The sequence below is a fragment of the Mixophyes fleayi genome, chromosome 2, assembly GCF_038048845.1.
Source record: "Mixophyes fleayi isolate aMixFle1 chromosome 2, aMixFle1.hap1, whole genome shotgun sequence".
NCBI lineage: Eukaryota > Metazoa > Chordata > Amphibia > Anura > Limnodynastidae > Mixophyes > Mixophyes fleayi.
The window spans coordinates 42,431,462-42,449,398 of record NC_134403.1 but is presented as its reverse complement, the minus strand read 5'-3'; the positions used below and the strand labels follow the sequence as shown (position 1 = coordinate 42,449,398).

Sequence of the window (17,937 nt, the reverse complement as noted above, 5' to 3'; positions counted from 1 at the left end):
ATATATGTACAATTTTTTACATACATTGCTCTAGCTTTCTACCTTGTCTGTGCTCATCGGTCATAAAAGGTCCCTCTGGCAGGATTGTTATTTTCACTGTCCTTGGATACGACGCAGCTGTTTAATAAAACTATATTACAGAGAGCAGCTCTGTAATATGTGTCGCATCCAAGGGTAGCGGAAACTACCACGTAAAGAATGAAAAGAAACAGCTATGAAGCACCTCAGCTAAATAAAGCAATGGATGTATTGGCTCTTGCATTCCATCCTGCAACTTTCATTAATTTATAGGACTTTTAAAAGGTAGGAAATCCATAAAAATTAGGCAATTCCATGGTGTAAATGTAGACAAATATTTCCCACTGACTTACAAACAGGAAGGATGACAAAGGTCCTGCCCTGTATCATGAAACGCAGCACTGGACTAATCCAGAAAAGGATCATATCATAATATTATGTTTTAATAATGCAAAGACAGACACTATATGGAGCATACTGAAAAAAATTAAGCGCTATGTTGAGGCTGTATATACGCACAGGAACAGAACAGAATGTACTATCCAGAGATGTGGAAGTGATTAGTTACAGTACGCCTGCCCTAGTTACCAAGCACAATCCTTAATGTCCCCACCAGGTTACATAGCTCACGTGGTAATGTAACAGCAAACAAAAGGTTACGCTACCAACTGCTTGCTCACGTTACTTTTACAACTTACAGCTACCTTAACTATGATCAGCAACTAAAGGATAAGTCCACACAACTACGTCATGACAGGTGTGAAGAAAACGTCACTTAGGTGAGACCCGTAAGCAAATACTCTCCCATTTTCCCTAATTTTACCCAAAACGTTTTCAGTTTTGGTTGGAAGTTTTCTTTAAGCCATTCAGTCATCCTGCTAGTTCTAGAAGTAATCATGCTGAACGTATGACCGGAGAATGTGCAGCCATCCAGAACATTTCAGATTAACAACGTTGGTTGTACTAAGCTTTAGAAAACTCACCAAGTTCCGCGTGCCATCTGGGGCCGCCAAGTGGCACTGGATGTAAGAGTTAAACACCTGGACGGCATGCTGGATGAAGAAGCCTTTATGAAAATGTTTATCATCTTGCACCAATGTGAGCCATGATTCCAGCAGCTTATCATAAGCTTCCATGTACACCATGTCATCTTTGTCAAGCTGGAAACAAGAAAAAAAACAAACATGAAGGAAAATCACGGATGTATGTGCTTATATTTGGCTATGAACCACACTTTGCCTCTATTGTCCTAAACATCAATGATCACACACACACGGAAGGTCACAAGCGCACAGTCGAACTCAACAGCTTCCTTTCCTCAAGTTCTACTCAGAGGGAATAACGCCAATGGTGTGGGGAAACTGTAGATCATACGCACATAGACACCTTGAGAAGAGACTGCACAACAACAGAAAACCGCAGTACTCAAAAGGTTAAACTATGCAATAAGCTGCTACTGAATACTATCCAATGCCGCATTTCACATAGTGTTTAGGAACAAATATGCCTGCTGAATAGGGTTCAGGACAATAACTCAACAGTAACTTGTCGCTCTACTAAGAAGTTCGATTACCGAAAATGAACCACCTGTGGAAGAATTTAATCTGAAAGGTATGCAAGGTCATTTTTCACAGTAGAAAGTAAAAAAATAAAATAAAAAATGAAATGTATACAGATTTTGTTCTTAAATGAGCCCTTCCTGTCATGTTACTACTTTTCAGCTACCGTTGATAAACTAGACTACAGTATCAAAGTTGACCTCCCTATGATGCAATACACAGGTGTGGGATGGTTCTATAAATTGATTTGACCCCAATACAAAATCAAACGTTGCACATATCAGATACTGAAGATAATCAAGTAGACCAAGAACAAGGACAAGTGTTGCCCTAGACTGACCCGCTCTCTCACCACGTTAAACCTTCTCAAATTAAAGGGGTCCGTCCAGGACCAACGTTGAACAAACATTCAGCAACAAGAATAAACTCCGGCTAAGCTGCAGCAACCTCTCATTCTGCTGTGTGTATATAAACATATAGATGTCGTTTCATAGCCTCTAAATCCTTTGTGCTCGCTGTATAATCTCCACGGTCTAGACTGCCCAGTTCAAAGCTGGTGCGTCTCTGTCAGCAGATCATATAGCAGGACTGCTGTAGACCAGGCAGCTGGACGGGACGGCCAAAGCCTGAAACACTTATAGGCCTTTATGCTGTGTATGACACTCTTCATAGGGACTCTGTACAGAACGGCAGCTCCATTAGGAGATCTTGTACATTAGAAAGAATAAATCACTTCCTACCGCAAATTATTATGGATAATAGAAGTTGTTTTATGTGACTTGTATAGAGGCACTTAAGTGGCTGAGGAGTTCTGTGTATGAATACCTGTATAAAACATAGTAAGGAGGATATGAATTGTAAAAGAAGCTGGCAGACTACAGAGAGAGGGAACTCTTGTTATAAATGGCTGTTAACTGAAAACGAAGATATAATTTTTTTTACCCCTTGTACGGTGCTGCAGGCCAAGTAAAATAAGGGCACCCCAATGTGGAGCTTCTTGATCAAAGGCCGGTTCTTGGTAAAGACAAGTATTATTCAATACTACCAATAACTTAGCTGCTAGGGGCAGCTTCCTTGGAGCCTACAGATGACATCTCAATGTATCCTGGCGGCACAGTCAGCGATGCATTCACATTAAATGCAGAGACATACGAGGGGGCAGGATGACCTCTGCCCATGTGTTTTATTAAACACTTAAAAAGGAAAATAGAGGGCGCCCACATTCAGGGTGTGTGGAGGATGATCCAGCCTGCGGCAGGCACCAAGGTGTTTGGGGGGGGGGGGGGTGGTGTGTGTGTGTGTGTGTGTGTGTGTGTGTGTGTGTGTGTGTGTGTGTGTATATATATATATATATATATATATATATGTATGTGTGCGTGTGTGTGTGTGTCCAAATTATACTTCTTGAATAACCCTAAAATAAGGTTAAAGTACACACGGCACATGTACATGTTAGTGGCAGGCTTGAATAAGGGAGGAGGTGCGATTTCAAATGCCGTATCAGACAGGAACACCTCTTTACATAACCAATATACAAGACATATTGAGAAGACACATGTTGCCTCATCAACTAGTAAATTAAGAAACGGTAAACTCTAAAAGGTGCAGATGGTCCAGCAATAACTGCCAAACACAACTAAACTGATTATACTGTAACATGAAAATATTTTCTTGGCAGAAAGAAACGGTCCTATTTAGGGACGTCCTTCATGTCTGTGTTCTTTGTCAGAAGCGCTTGTTTGAGTACAGTCTGCAAGCACCATTGGCTCTAGTTTAAAGTAACTGAACAGTCTGCTTTCTACATACTGAAAAGCTACCACAAAGGTGATCCAATCAGTACTATAGTTCCAGTTATAAAGACTTGCTGTATGTAATGAAGGTATCACATGTGAACCGTGTATAGTCCAAGCTCTGGATTATGGGGACGATTTACATTTGCAGATATGTGCCATGCATCGATGCAAGTTAAATACATCCACTTTTATTAAGTTGCGTTACGCTTAGGCGCATCTCATCTCTAAATCTAAATTACGTCTCCACTCCCTACTGTACTGCACATGAATGTCCCTGGTTCTGTCTCTAAGCGCAAGTGTCCACAGCGTCAGATACGGACAGCTCAGTACTAGTACAAGCTATGTGACAAATTGTTTTTTTTGACAATTATGCCGCGCAGAAGCACTTACAGTGGATGAAAGTCACCCCCTAGAATGTTCAAATATCCTTCACTCTTAGGGCAACATTTCATAAAGCTCACACACAATTATCCTCTAGGCCAGGATTTCCCAAACATAGTCCTCAGGGCTCCCCAACAGTGCAGGATTTCCATATCTCCGTGCTGGAGCACAGGTGTATTCATTACTGACTGACACATTGTAACAGATCCACAGGAGTCCCTAATTATGTCACATGTGATCCGGAAAACCTGCACTGTTGGGGAGCCCTGAGGACTGGGTTTGGGAAACCCTGCTCTAGGCTAAAGGGTGACAGATACCATCAGTCATCCAGTTGTTTCAATCGATAAATACTAAAACAGAGAAGCAAAACGGCCAAAACAGGGGGTTCAAATCATACCTATTTTCTGGAAAAGCCCACCCACTACAGCAAGCCCGGCCGTGTCAGATGTCTGTTCATGTAGTTGGGAGATAAATGCACTCAGTGGTCAATATCGGTCATCTGCCGAATGTCTACCAACATTTGCAATATAGAGCCGACCAGATGATTAAACCGGCAGTAACTGTGGGCTACATACATTAGGTCAGTCCCCTAGTACACCTAACCTTACATTATCATTCATTGAACCGGTAGAAGTCTCCTTAAAAAATGATATAATATTTTGCCTCATCTTTGTAATAAACTTGATAAACTTCCCTAGGTCCTTTTGTACACTTTAATGGAAATGGGATAGTGTGCTTGGCAAATTGCGCCTAATGTCTGACTAATTCATTAATAACTAGAGAAGCAGCCTACGCTACACTACATATGTTTTGCACACAGAAGATAAGAGATAAATGAAGGTAGCCATTAGAAACTGCTCCGTGCAGTCTCAGACCATGGGGTCAGGCAAAACATAGCAAGATTACAGCTGTACAAACAGTCTACGAAAATAGAAATAAAATAATTGAGGCTTTTAAATAAAAATCAGAAGAAAACACACATTGGAATATATGTATAACTGATATAATATAAGGTGCCTAGTGATACCTAGTGATACAGCATGATGTTTGTATGTAATATGGACATAGGGTTCTAAACCTGAAGATACCTCACAAGTATTTGGTATAATAGGAGAAAATAAATGTATAAAGTCGCCTCTGCTGGAAAAATGTTAATAGATTGTTATGGCAGTTGTCACATATTTTCTCACATAATTATACTGGTAAACAAAACATACCAGAACGACACCACACAAGCGCTCAGTGAAACAACAAGAGCTGAGCATTTATACACTGCTGGTGTAACTCAACCCTGCATATGTTTCACACACTCATCCTGCGTCATTGTACCAGGGCTGAGAGGCAAGCGATGTATTATATGATGTATTGTAGCAAAATATCCATTTATCCACATGAAAAACCCTATTACATAAATGTCAGTTTTCAGATTGACCATAAGCAAAAATATATATCAATACAGCAAAACTACAGTAAATCAAATCAATTAACGTGAAACGGGCCGTTTTATAAGAAAGCCGCCTAACAATTCACTACTGACCAGTGAAATCACTGAGGCACGGACTTATTATTCATGATGTTACCTAGTAAAGGATAGGCTGTATCTGCATGAACATTGGTTAAGCCAGTGGTTCCCAAACTTTTGCAGTTCGCGGCACCCTTAGAGTCTCCAAATTTTTTCAAGGCACCCCTCCAAAATAATTATTGAGCAGTCCTGTTTTAGAAGTAGTTGGGTCAAAAAATTGTAATAAGTATTTAGGTCAGGACAGAAATACTTATTTAGTTGTATGCAAAAATGCCCCCTCTGCATCCAGACACACTGCCCTCTCTCACGCTGTGTCCCCCTCCTCTGCCCTCTCACGCTGTGTCCCCCTCCTCTGCCCTCTCACGCTGTGTCCCCCTCCTCTGCCCTCTCACGCTGTCCCCCCTCCTCTGCCCTCTCACGCTGTGTCCCCCCTCCTCTGCCACGCTGTGTCCCCCTCCACTGCCCCTCTCACGCTGTGTCCCCCTCCTCTGCCCTCTCACGCTGTCCCCCCTCCTCTGCCCTCTCACGCTGTGTCCCCCCTCCTCTGCCACGCTGTGTCCCCCTCCACTGCCCCTCTCACGCTGTGCCCCCCTCCTCTGCCCCACTGTGCCCCTCCGCTGTGCCCCTCCTCTGCCCCGCTGTCACCATCCTCTGCCCCGCTGTCACCATCCTCTGCGCTCCTCCTCTGTCCCGCTGTCACCATCCCCTGTCCCCCTCTGCCACGATTCCTCTCACTCTGCCCCGCGCCAGCCATAAAAAAACAAAAAAAAAACAAAACACAGAAATTTACCAATCCATCGGGCGCCGGGACCCAGCAGCCTCCTCTCTCCTGCAGTTTGTTACTGACGTCGATATTCAGTGTCAGCTGCAAGAGAGAGGAGGCTGCTGGGTCCCGGCGCCCGACGGATTGGTAAGTTTCTGTGTTTTTTTTTTTTTATGTCTGGCCCGCGGCACCACAGTGACAACGCCGCGGCACCCCTGGGAGCCGCGGCGCAGTTTGGGAACCGCCGGGTTAAGCCCAGAAAATGGCGGCTCCCAGTGACTAGGTGACAGGTGCACTTTAAAATAGCTCGTGTCCTTACCTTTCCTGCAGTCCACGCCAAAGAAATGTGAAACTAATTAGTGTATGTATGAATAACACATCTACTTTCAAAATTCCCAATGAACCTCAGCAGCGAGACCACAACAAACTTATTTCGGTCTAATGAGCATTAGATGGTGAAATCAAGTCTCTGATTTGATGCTGTGGCTCAAAGCAAATTGTGCACCTAAATGTAATGTCTGTAAATAAATCCCTTGGATCTGCAATAATCTTACAAACATATGAGGATACCTTACCCTATGCAATACGTGGGGTTTGTAAATAATTTCCATCAATGCCCGTGGTATAAAAGTAGGCCTGAAGGAGCGGTTTCCATGACGATATAAAGGCACGCGGTCACAGACAGCGCTCTCACGCAAGCTGCAGAAGCCCCAGGTGACTTCTAATATCCGCAATAATTTACACCAACAGGCGCCTGATTCCTTATAATATACAACATTCCCTTATGAACACTGAAGCCATGACACCGGTAATAAGCGATGACATCACACGTGACACTTCAGAATGACCTGTGCATTATAAGACTATGCACTACGAGTTCATGAATGACTTGAAGCCTCCCACAGTAACATAACAGGAGCGGAGGCCGCATTACTTACTACTTCCTCCAGGGCAGCACTTCTTCCAAAGGAACACGTGAGGTGTGTGAGGCAGTTCACAAAAGACGAAAAGAGTTCGTTCGGAATGGCGGTCAAAATATTGCGTGGAAAAACCGTGATTAAGTTACTGATTATATTGGAAACGCCCACCGCTTCAGAATCTTCTATTTCTATCCTGAACAGAAAAGAGAGAGGAAAAAAAAAAGCAGACACTGAAATAATTCACAAAACAGAGCAGGAGACCCGACAAAGGATGTGAAAATCCAAATAATTTATACAATGGGAAAGTCACAATACACATAAAACGAGCTATACATACCCATTAATTGTACTAAGTAATCCTTCAATGAAATGTGCCAAGTAATCGACTTGCGACCTCTCATCGGGAAATATGGGTCCGTTGAGAGACGCGAGCTGTGCCAAGCATTGGAGAGAGTCCTGGGCCATGTCTGAGTCTTCTCGGATTTTCCGGTGAACCTGAAAGGAACACTGTATGATCACCAGCTGTATAATGCCCTAACATACACCCCTTGCAGAAAGCAGACTCTGAGAAGATTGCCGAGTGAGAAAAACAACTCCGATCTCTAATCCACGCGAGGTTCAGCAGCAGTCCCCCTTTCCACCGGTCTTGTACTCATAATTTAAAATAGCTAAAGAGTTCCTGGGTGCTACCTTCATCTTGAAGGCCGAGCTAAAACAGATGCCAGTCTGAGACTCGCTCCTTCTAAAAACAGCAGTCATGACAGATATCTGGATTATGCTAGTTATGCTCAGGCTACTGCGTCTGGCTAAACTTAGATGTTTCAAATCTAGTGTATACGGATGCAGCTTTGATGGAGGTAAACACCACAGGAAGCTAATCAGGGTCCTACACTGTGACTATGCCTCTGAACTGTACCAGCGTCAATCATTCACAATACGGGACGGTGATAAGGGACTGCGCTGCCAGAACGTCCCTCTGTCAGTCACCAGCAGTGTCGCCTGTACGCATATTAACTAGTTAAAAGCACAGGCTACCGTCAAGAATTAAAGAAGTGTAATACTCCCATGTGATAGCTTTATCTAAAGACAAACCCTGATATTGTTCACTGACAGGGAGCATTAACCGCTATTAATTCCACAGTGCATAGCGCAGGGGAGGGGAAAAAGCATAAAGTGACATTATACTGTAACAAATGCTGTGTACAACCCTACAATACTGTACACAAAAAGAGTTATTACTTGGCAACATGAAACAAAACCTACACTGTTTTATATGAAAACTAGACTACTACTACTATGGGTACTGTGCTAAGGTTTACAGCTACTACAAAAAAGGATACCATCATTAAAATTGTATAATTAAAATTTCTGAATGTCTAAACAATCTTCACAAGTCTATGCTCGAGAGCGATTTCATAGTGTTTTATGGTTAGATCTGCAGCTGTTGCTTCGATCCTGTGTGTATTGTCCACACAAACCGGGGGATTTATTGCGCTTTTAAATGCTGGCGGTGTTTGACAGCACCAAGGAGTATGAAAAATGAGGAAACCCCCCCCCAGATAAGAAGACAGCTTAAACCCACTAATACATACACACAGGGAGAAAGATTTGACATCCTAACTAAACAATTACAGGAGAGTTAATTGAAAAATACAGGTTTAAGTCTGGGTTGAGATTAGACCTGTAAACAATAATCATCCTATCCCTGCATGCTCCCTGCTGGGGTAATATTGTTACTCTGTATCACAAGTGACTGCTCAGCCCAAAGTGATTGTTTAATTCCACGTCAGTTTCACCTCTCAGTTTATATCCTAACTACAGTCTATAATATACCATCTCATCTACTAGAAGCTACGACCGTCTTATATATTAAACTTCATCTGTTTTATCATAACTACTGTTCTGTCCATATGTTTCCATACCCCACCTCTCATTCTGTAATTTCCCGAATATATTCCATCCTATCTAAATCTATTACCATATACCACACCCGTTGCCCACCTACTCATACCCACTAAATCTGTCATTAAAAATCCTTTCCAAACACCCTCCTCCCTCCCTTACACTATACCTAACTTCTATCTACTTATCTTTCCCCTTGATCCTCTCTCACACACTCTTCTGCCCCCCCCCCCCAGCTTAACCCCAAACTACACTTATTTGAGACTGCTGCATTTATAATATTCCTCAATCCATTAATCATGTTGTTAGCCCTATCGCGTCGCCGATATCCACCCTCGACGGGCCCCTGTCACGTCGCCCCCCCATCCACCCTCGACGGGCCCCTGACGCGTCACCCCCCCCATCCACCCTCGACGGGCCCGTCGCGTCGCCCCCCCATCCACCCTCGACCGGCCCCTATCGCGTCGCCCCCATCCACCCTCGACGGGCCCCTATCGCGTCGCCCCCATCCACCCTCGACAGACTAGAGCAGAGCTCCATGGACATAAGTATCTTATCCTCTTTCCCGGCTAATCTTCAACTCAAATATACGATTTACTTTCAGTTTTCAAAACATGAAACCCAAAACATTAGTATTTTCATAATATAGAAACCCGATGTATACAATTTTATCCTCTACTGTATAATCCTGTTTTGACACAATGGGAATGAGATGTAATTAAACATGAACTCTAGGGCTTCTTGCTATTTAATGCAGTGTCTTCCAATCCATCTGTGGCAAGTAATAAAAAGCAACTAACATGAAGTGATTATTGATCGAGATGAAGACGCGCAAGTGCAGTGCATACAGCTGATTTGCCAGGGCGGATAACGGAACAGGGACGGGGAAAACCAGACAGGATTTCTTTTCCTCCATTCCTGCCCATCATTCCTCTCCAGAGATCTGTCTTTAGAGATTAATGCTCTCTCTCTGTGGGTTTCTGATCTACTGTCATATATCTCAAAAGCAGAGAACAAATGTATTCAATGACACTCATGTACTCAAGCCTTGAAAACAAACAAGTTTTTCATGCATTTAAAACAAAACCAAAAACATGCATGTGTAAATGAGCTATTATACGACCAATAAAATCATATTTTTTATTCGGGCAATCAGACAGCAGAATGCTTATATAAGGCACAAAGCCGGACATAGCCTGGCCATGTACAGATTACACACTGCAGGTGCACAGTATATGTATTACCACTATGGTACATACATAATCTTTACCAAAAAAATATATTTTTACGCTCATCTTATCCAACAGTTTATAAGAGTCATTAATCCCAAAAGGGGCCAGATTTGGCTTATTTAGTACCATGAATTGCTCAGATTCTACATCCCCAATGACAATGCGTCAAACATTTTCACCTAATCAAAATACTGCAGAAACCTGATCTGTTCACACAATGTGTATTATGTCTGGTGGAATGCAGCCGGACACACTCAGCCGGGGAGAAAGTTACCACTGAATACAATTACTCAAATTTCAACAGTAAACAGAATTTTTGGAAAACCAAAATAAAAACCCACAAGCAACACCGAAAAAAATTATCTTGTCTATTCAAGTGCCACATTCCCCCGGCATAATGAAGTATCCTGGCTTCACAGCTTATCCTGCCTGTTTACTTAAATCACACAAACATTGCCTGTGCCCTTATAAGCACAAAAATAAGGATTCAAAAGGTATCGCTTATTATCACAACGTACAAAGTAGTCAAACACATAGTGTGTAGCAATCTTGAATTGCTATTTACTAAAAAAAAAAAAAAGAATGGATTGCCCTGACCAATCAAGATATTTTAGGAAACAATTCACAATTTAAAAAAACATGATTGGGGAAACAATCACAGGCTTCTTGACTCCGTAAACATTGAACAGTTATTTTCTAACACAGAATTGATTAGTCAGGACCATCCAATGACAGTCCGCGATTTAGATGACCAATAGAAGACACCTATGACGGTTCCCACCTTAAAGTGCACACCGGTCTACACTGCACATTCACTTCTACTTACAGTGTGTGTGTGTGTGTGTGTGTGTGTGTGTGTGTGTGTGTGTGTGTGTGTGTGTGTGTGTGTGTGTACATTTCTTTACAGTTTAAAAATGTCATATCCAATATGTAACCAGATGCTGGTGGGCATCACTGAACCAACATATAGCAAACACCAACTACCCTCAAGAGCAGTCACTGACATACCCTTGATTGGCCACCTATAGCTTGCTGCTAATAAACTTTGCAAAGGCAAAAAATTAAAGTATCAATAGGTTTCAGGTGTTGAGTACCTGTAGCCTTCTCACAGTGGAAGCCGCCATTATTTGTGCCGAATTAATATTTAGAATACAGCCAAGGAGTCCAATCAATGGTACCTCATTGCCTCAGTGACATCACCGTTCCCTAGTAAATGCCGGCATTCGCCTCTAGAGAATGGACGGTCCGGACACTGGTTTAGCCAACAAAGCGTCTCCCTCCCCTGTATGCGGCGACAGGTCCGCATTAAGGATAAACAGCTGGAGATGTACAGAAACTCAATAGTGCTTTAGATGGGATAATGTTATTTTTAGTAATACAATAGCGGCGGGATTTGAGATGGACGGGGCACTTCATAAACAAAGCAGTAATTACACCATGTCTCATCGCAACCAAGATCAAAGTCGCCCCCATAAAACAAGATGACGGATTAGGTCAACTCAATCTGGCTGGCAATAAAGAGAACACGTTTCTCGCTGGCCGAGGCAAATCTCTGATTATAGATAATATATGGTGCGCGGTTACGAGGTGTTTATATCCCGACTCACTCACCATGGAGACCCCATAGAGGACCCGTGGAATTGAGAACAACAGGAGAGGGCGCAAAGAGTTAACTGGCTGAGCCAGAGGATATTTGCAGGAGGTGGTCACACAGCTGAGCGCAGCAGTTGTTTGGATGTCTACTAGACAGCTGTTCAATGTGACTGCTTCACTATTCACTTTTACACCTCATCAGAAGAGAAATAGTGGGTTAGCGAGTCTCAGCAGCCAAGCAGTGCAATTCATAGACACAACAGACACCATCGCTGACCCGAGCAGCTGTCCGCTCGCCCCGTACACTGGATTTATAACAAAAAGTGGTAGAGTCTGGTAACAGCTTCTCCATTGAGTAGGAACTTTGCTTTATGTGACCAGCAATTCAGTTTGTTTTTATTTTGCCTACAACGTTAGTTTCATTTTTAAAGCTCATTCCATTAACATAGAGCTAAACGCTTTAGGATTAACATTATTGGAAAAATTACTGCAGAAAGGCGAACGTTGTCTGACTAAGGGCAAACCTGCAAATTGTTGATACATGATTTTTTTATTTTTTTGCACAAAATTAAATTGAGCAATAAATCAAAACATTTTTGCAGAGAGTAAGTACGGTTTTGGATTTAGACACCCTTGCTTTGCTGCTTGGAAACTTGATAAGGGAGAAGAGTAACCCATTTTAACAACAGCGTTTTAAAACAAAATGAAATCTTATCCCCATCCTACCGAATCTGGGTCACTAGGTGGTGAAGCATATTATACAGACCATGATCAATCGGATAAGCTGCACCGACGGTGTGTGGGCCCCGTATTTACAAACTGAATACGGCAGAAGACTGGTTTGAAGGATGAACCTGCAGAACTATAGGAGTCGTAACCACAGACCCTGTGCGCTCCAGTTCTGTTCAACAGCGAATACGCTGTAGCACTGCATACAATGTACGGTACTTACCTTTGTCAGTAAGTGTGTGTGTGTGTACACAGGTCCATTAGCAGACTACATTCAAAGTGCACTTAAACGGCTTTTCGAATGGGTGTTAAATGTTTTTGAAATAATGCTCGTATGGCAAGGTGTGACGTCATAGTAGAGGTCATAGAGGTAGAGCGCCAATTTACTTGGAACAATTGCTAGGAGTCAACAAAATCTGACACACCCCCTACCAGTTATGGTTAACGCTTTAAGTGCAATGCTGTGTTTTAGAAGAGTAACAATATGCGTTTGTTTTTTTGACTAATGCGGAATGGGTTTACAGTGAGCTCCAGTTTGTACATGTGTCAACGTGCATCAATGCACACAGGACTGGAAAAAGAAGAGTTAGAAAAAAAGAATTGCGTCACAGATTTTAACACAAATATGTATGGTCTCATTTGGTAGAATGATTTTAATGTTCACTTCTGTTTAGATTCACTTAACTTGCATTGACACACGTTGACCATAACTGTAGCGCCGGACAGCAATCCTGAGGCAGAAAACAGAACCAAAACTAATTTTTACTCCACTAATATAGAACGTTACTTGGCAAGTGTATAAATATGTAAGGTATATTCTTCTGGCGCACAAAAAACATCAAAAAATAAAAAGGTCATGTTTCAAATCAAAAGCCCCTTTTGTTTGCAGTAATGTTTTAAGGAGAAATTTAGTTTTTTTTGTTTTTTTTTAAAGAAGCCTTTTATAAAATCTAGGAAAACAGGGGTTTGGGTGTATATAGAGCAGAAATGCTAAAATAGCGACATACGGGATTGATTTGTGGGAGATGACTGTGCTGCAAATTTTAAGCAGAGGAATGTACCACTTACCTCAAAATGACCTGGAAGCTACGGGATGCCATTTGCAGGATACTGAGCTGGCACTTTAAGGGTTAAAGCCAATATAAGATTACCTAAAAATCTTTGCTTTATCCATCATATATAACAATATCGTAGTTTGTGAGCCTATTAAATCACATTATTGTCTATATATATATTGCACAACAGCTTTTTAACCTTTGGGGTATAGAATTCCGGATTTTTACCAGCATTATATGAGAGAGTGGCACATTGTGCCCCTGACCAATCACCTGTATTGGCTCAGAACACATCAGCCGTCTGCTCATTGTCAGGAAACAAAACCTCGCTCTTTAAGTAACTTCCACTGGTTTTGTTAATACTGAGTACAAAGCTTCCTCCTAGTTGTTGTTGTGTCTGTATACACACACACACACACAATGCCTGGAGATGTGCAGGGGGTTATAGCACCTTCCTTACACAAGTCTCAGGCATCCTTCCGGAGTACCACATAAATACTTGTTTGGATTCTGATTTGGTGACCAAGACGACCACGACATGTGGATTAATATTAAATGTCATGTTCATGAGACTATTGGTCGACAACAGGTGCTTTTTAGGGGGGATAGGAGAGGTGCATTGTCATGCTGAAAGACTCCCCCTTATGTTAGGATAGAGATGTTGCAAATTGGGGAAAGTGATGATTAAGTCCTATTAATTACCACGGACATTGCCTTCGAAGGAAAAGACTGCACCCAAAACATGCCATGAAGATCTGCCCCACACCAGTATGGAGCCCCGCACTGCTGGGAAGGATGAGAAATTACATTATAATATATCTATCTATATCTCATTCTAGTGGCCAAATTTAGAAGTATGCCGTTAAAATCAGATGCACTCACCTCCCAGATATAGGGGGTCTTACATCTAGCAAGGGCTGACTTGGGAGAGGAGCACATCTAAATTTTAGCTGCATTTTAATGGTGTTTGCAGGTCCTACACTGCCTTCAACAGTGAGGTGCCCTTGATGCTGGGATACAGGCTTAAATGTTTTGATCACAATATGAACAGATACCTCATTTTTAATTTGCTAAATACACACACATGCAGTGTTCAGGACAAGCGCTGACAACTGTTTTTATCTTTTGTATACATATAGGGCATTTATACTGCCATGCAGCTGGTACTATGTACAATATGTGATATACTGAGCGTGAGCGTATTTCTTCTCTGGTTTTGAGATAGAGCTATCCATCTATCTCTACAAACACATATATAGATCTATATCTACATATATATCTACATATATATCTACATACATATATATATATCTACATACATACATATATATATATCTACATACATATATATATATACACATATACATACATACATACATACATATATATATATATATATATATATATATATATATATATATATACATACACACACACACACACACACAACCCAAAAACAGGCAGTACATGGGATTCAGACCACAGTTGCTGACAATTCATTACACCTTATAGTTTACAATAGAGAGATTTGTGAAAAAGTTCACACACATCTATCTGTATTAAAAATAAACAAATGGGAAGATAAACTTGTAAAAGGGTTCTCACAATTGTCAATACTAATGAAAGACACCCCTTAGTAAAATAATGAGGCGGTTTTAAAAGTTAAAATACAAGGTTTCCAATAAAATGCTGTATAAATAGGGATACAAAGTGTACCTGACGTTATTTCCTATAAATGTGGTTTGTGCTTCAGGGAGAGTATTTACAATATATGAAATTAGGATGAGACTTTACCAGTGTCTTGTCACTTTGTTCCAATATGCTAGTCATACAGAAAATAATAATAATATATATACACACACACATACATATATATACACATATATATATACATATATATACATATATACACATATATATATATATACACACACACATACATACATATATATATACACACACACACATATATACACACACACGTAGCTTTTCAAACTGGGCACTGGGCGATCTATGGGTATAAATTCTGATTTTATGTACCATTTTTACAAGATTAACAAGACATGACATTCTCAATGGGTTATGCTATTTACATTGACAATATCACTGATGAAATTAATTTAAATCTATATTTAGGTGTGACAAGCTCACATTCACCTTAACATCCAGCCAGTAAATGTGGGTAGTGAGCTGGTCCGTAGAAACCCCCAGAAGATTTTCATCTTACTTATTGTACCTGCTATCGTCAAGACATTTTAGGCATCATAATACCGTACCAGTGCAGTGTGTGTAAATCACACAGGATTTTTTTATTATTATTATTTTTTTTAAAGTAAAGTAGTAAATGTTCAATGTGCGGCTACATCTCTCTATCTGTGAAGTGTTTGGTTTTTTTTCCCCAGCCCATGCCCAATGGGTTTAAAGGAAGCATTGATTTTTTTACTTCTTCAAAGCAGACAGGGGATCGTGTGTACGGTCTAACCCAAAAAACAGCTGTTATTCAGAACAGAAAAGATAGAATAAACTAGAGAGCATAATTTAATCGATATCCTTGTTTAGGTTGCAGTCATCCTCGTTTGCTGCCATTTATTTTTTTATTTTGCCCACCCAGTAAGCACCATCTATAGATCCACTGCCTTCCACCTGTGCAGAATACGTACTAACTATATATCTCTATACACACACACAATTATATATTTCCAAATATACACTTTTTCCTTTACACACATGAAAAAATTATCAGCAGCAGAACACAACTTAAAAAGACTTAAGTGTAATTCTATTGTTTAACACTGCTGTCTGTGTATATGACTAGGTTCTATTTTCCAAAACCAGGAATAGTTTGTATATATATAGTTTGAAAAGAGATTGAAATATTGCAGTGAGAAATGTGAGGATGTCTGATGGTTCTAGTTACAGTTACAACATTTCTCGTAGAAAGAAAAGGATAATTAACTGTAATACAATGTCCTGATGAACAAATAAGCAATGTGTCAGCTTAAAACACTCACTAAAGTAATAAGCAATGCTGGTAAACCCCCCCTTCCCCAGTAGTATACACAGGTTACATATTTACTGATCTATTAATAAGTACACAAACATCAAATCTCATCTGATGGAAATATACAACAGACACCTACACACATCTCAGTTTCATAGGAAAACAGGAATATAAAATAAATGACAGCAGTTGAATTGGAGGACTGGTTGTTCATTAGGTCTGCACCAAAGAGAGCTTTTGTAAGAGGAACAAGTAGGACCGACACTGGGTACAAGCTTCACCACAATGGAGTATAACATTAAAGCAATCATTGTTAAATACAAATTGTCAAAACGACATAAAATAAACACAAATGAATAAATAAAATAAAAACAAATATTTAATACAATGATAATAAGGTCACATGACTGATTATTCCCTAACCATAGTTACGAGACATAGAAAAAAATTGAATAGTATATTAGTTAGTATAAATTATCTCGGTATAGGAAGGATTTAAGCGGACTAATAAAGGACTTGCCTCTGAAGCAGTTAGCTGGGAGATACAAGTGCACTTCTTTAGACCATCTGAATACCTGCCCATACCATACAATGTAATGTAAGGAGGAGAGAAAGACAGGACTTACTGTGAAGAAAAGCTCCATCACTCTGCTGTCCAGGAGGGTCTCTCGCCAGGACTCAGTCGGCTTCAGCATCACATTTTGGGAGGACTCAAACATAGCTATATAATGTCTGCCCAGTTATCTGGTGTCAAGGTCAACAATAACATTCCTGCGAGCCTTTAAAGGAGGGAAAGGAAAGAAAAAAAAAAAAAAGATGGGAGTCCATAGCAGAGCAGCATCCAGTACAGAAGAATGCAATGGAAACAGGCTATAAGCCTCCTCACATACACCGCATAATTCATGCATGAGGCCAAGGAATAAAAGGTATTAGGCCCTGGAAAGACCAGAATGCTGAAGGAATGCTAGATAACAGTTTGATCGTTATTACGCGGCATGCCACCACCATACAACCACTTTGATAAGCAGGGGGCTAATGTGACAGGAGCAAGAGGGGAAACAGCAACCGCACATGACAGGTGGTACAATTAATGCAAAACAGGAGGGTTTTCTTTTATTATTCGTTTGCCATGAAGCGTTACTTATAGGAACGGTGTGGGTTTCATTAGAAACTTGCTCCAGCTCACTCAGCTTTTGAGCCGAGGGTGAAGGAGCAGAGAAGATAAGAAAGGAAGAGAATACTTATGTATTTATAGACACGCTGGTAACAAGGGGGTGATGACAGCCAGAGATGTAAAACCAGGGGGTCTGAACGTCCCCACATACATTACACACACTGATCATGCACACTCTTCTGTACACTTTACTAGACATTAGAATGCTGTGTAACCATTTATTATTTCAGTATATTCTGGGTGTGGAATTTTAAAGTCTTTGTAAGATCCTTTATTTATTTCTGCTTTAGTCTAA

General features: G+C 40.9%; 2 protein-coding genes and 1 long non-coding RNA gene across 4 annotated transcripts in view; 1 reads left to right on the top strand and 2 right to left on the bottom strand.

Annotated features, from left to right (window-relative positions):
• Positions 1-17,937, bottom strand: part of LATS2 (large tumor suppressor kinase 2) — a 276,737-nt gene that overhangs the window by 120,696 nt on the left and 138,104 nt on the right. The window lies entirely within an intron of this gene.
• Positions 1-17,937, bottom strand: part of XPO4 (exportin 4) — an 83,513-nt gene that overhangs the window by 14,228 nt on the left and 51,348 nt on the right. For both annotated transcript variants that reach the window (XM_075198847.1, XM_075198848.1), the window contains exons 7-10: positions 17,095-17,207; positions 7,294-7,451; positions 6,975-7,149; positions 1,002-1,178 (exon numbers count right to left, since the gene is read on the bottom strand). In XM_075198847.1, the coding sequence (XP_075054948.1) occupies positions 1,002-1,178; positions 6,975-7,149; positions 7,294-7,451; positions 17,095-17,207 (623 nt within the window). The remainder of the gene's footprint in view (positions 1-1,001; positions 1,179-6,974; positions 7,150-7,293; positions 7,452-17,094; positions 17,208-17,937) is intronic.
• The window catches only part of LOC142140880 (uncharacterized), a 43,632-nt gene continuing 43,122 nt past the window's right edge, over positions 17,428-17,937 (top strand). The window contains exon 1 of the long non-coding RNA XR_012688579.1: positions 17,428-17,546. This is a non-coding gene — a long non-coding RNA (uncharacterized LOC142140880). The remainder of the gene's footprint in view (positions 17,547-17,937) is intronic.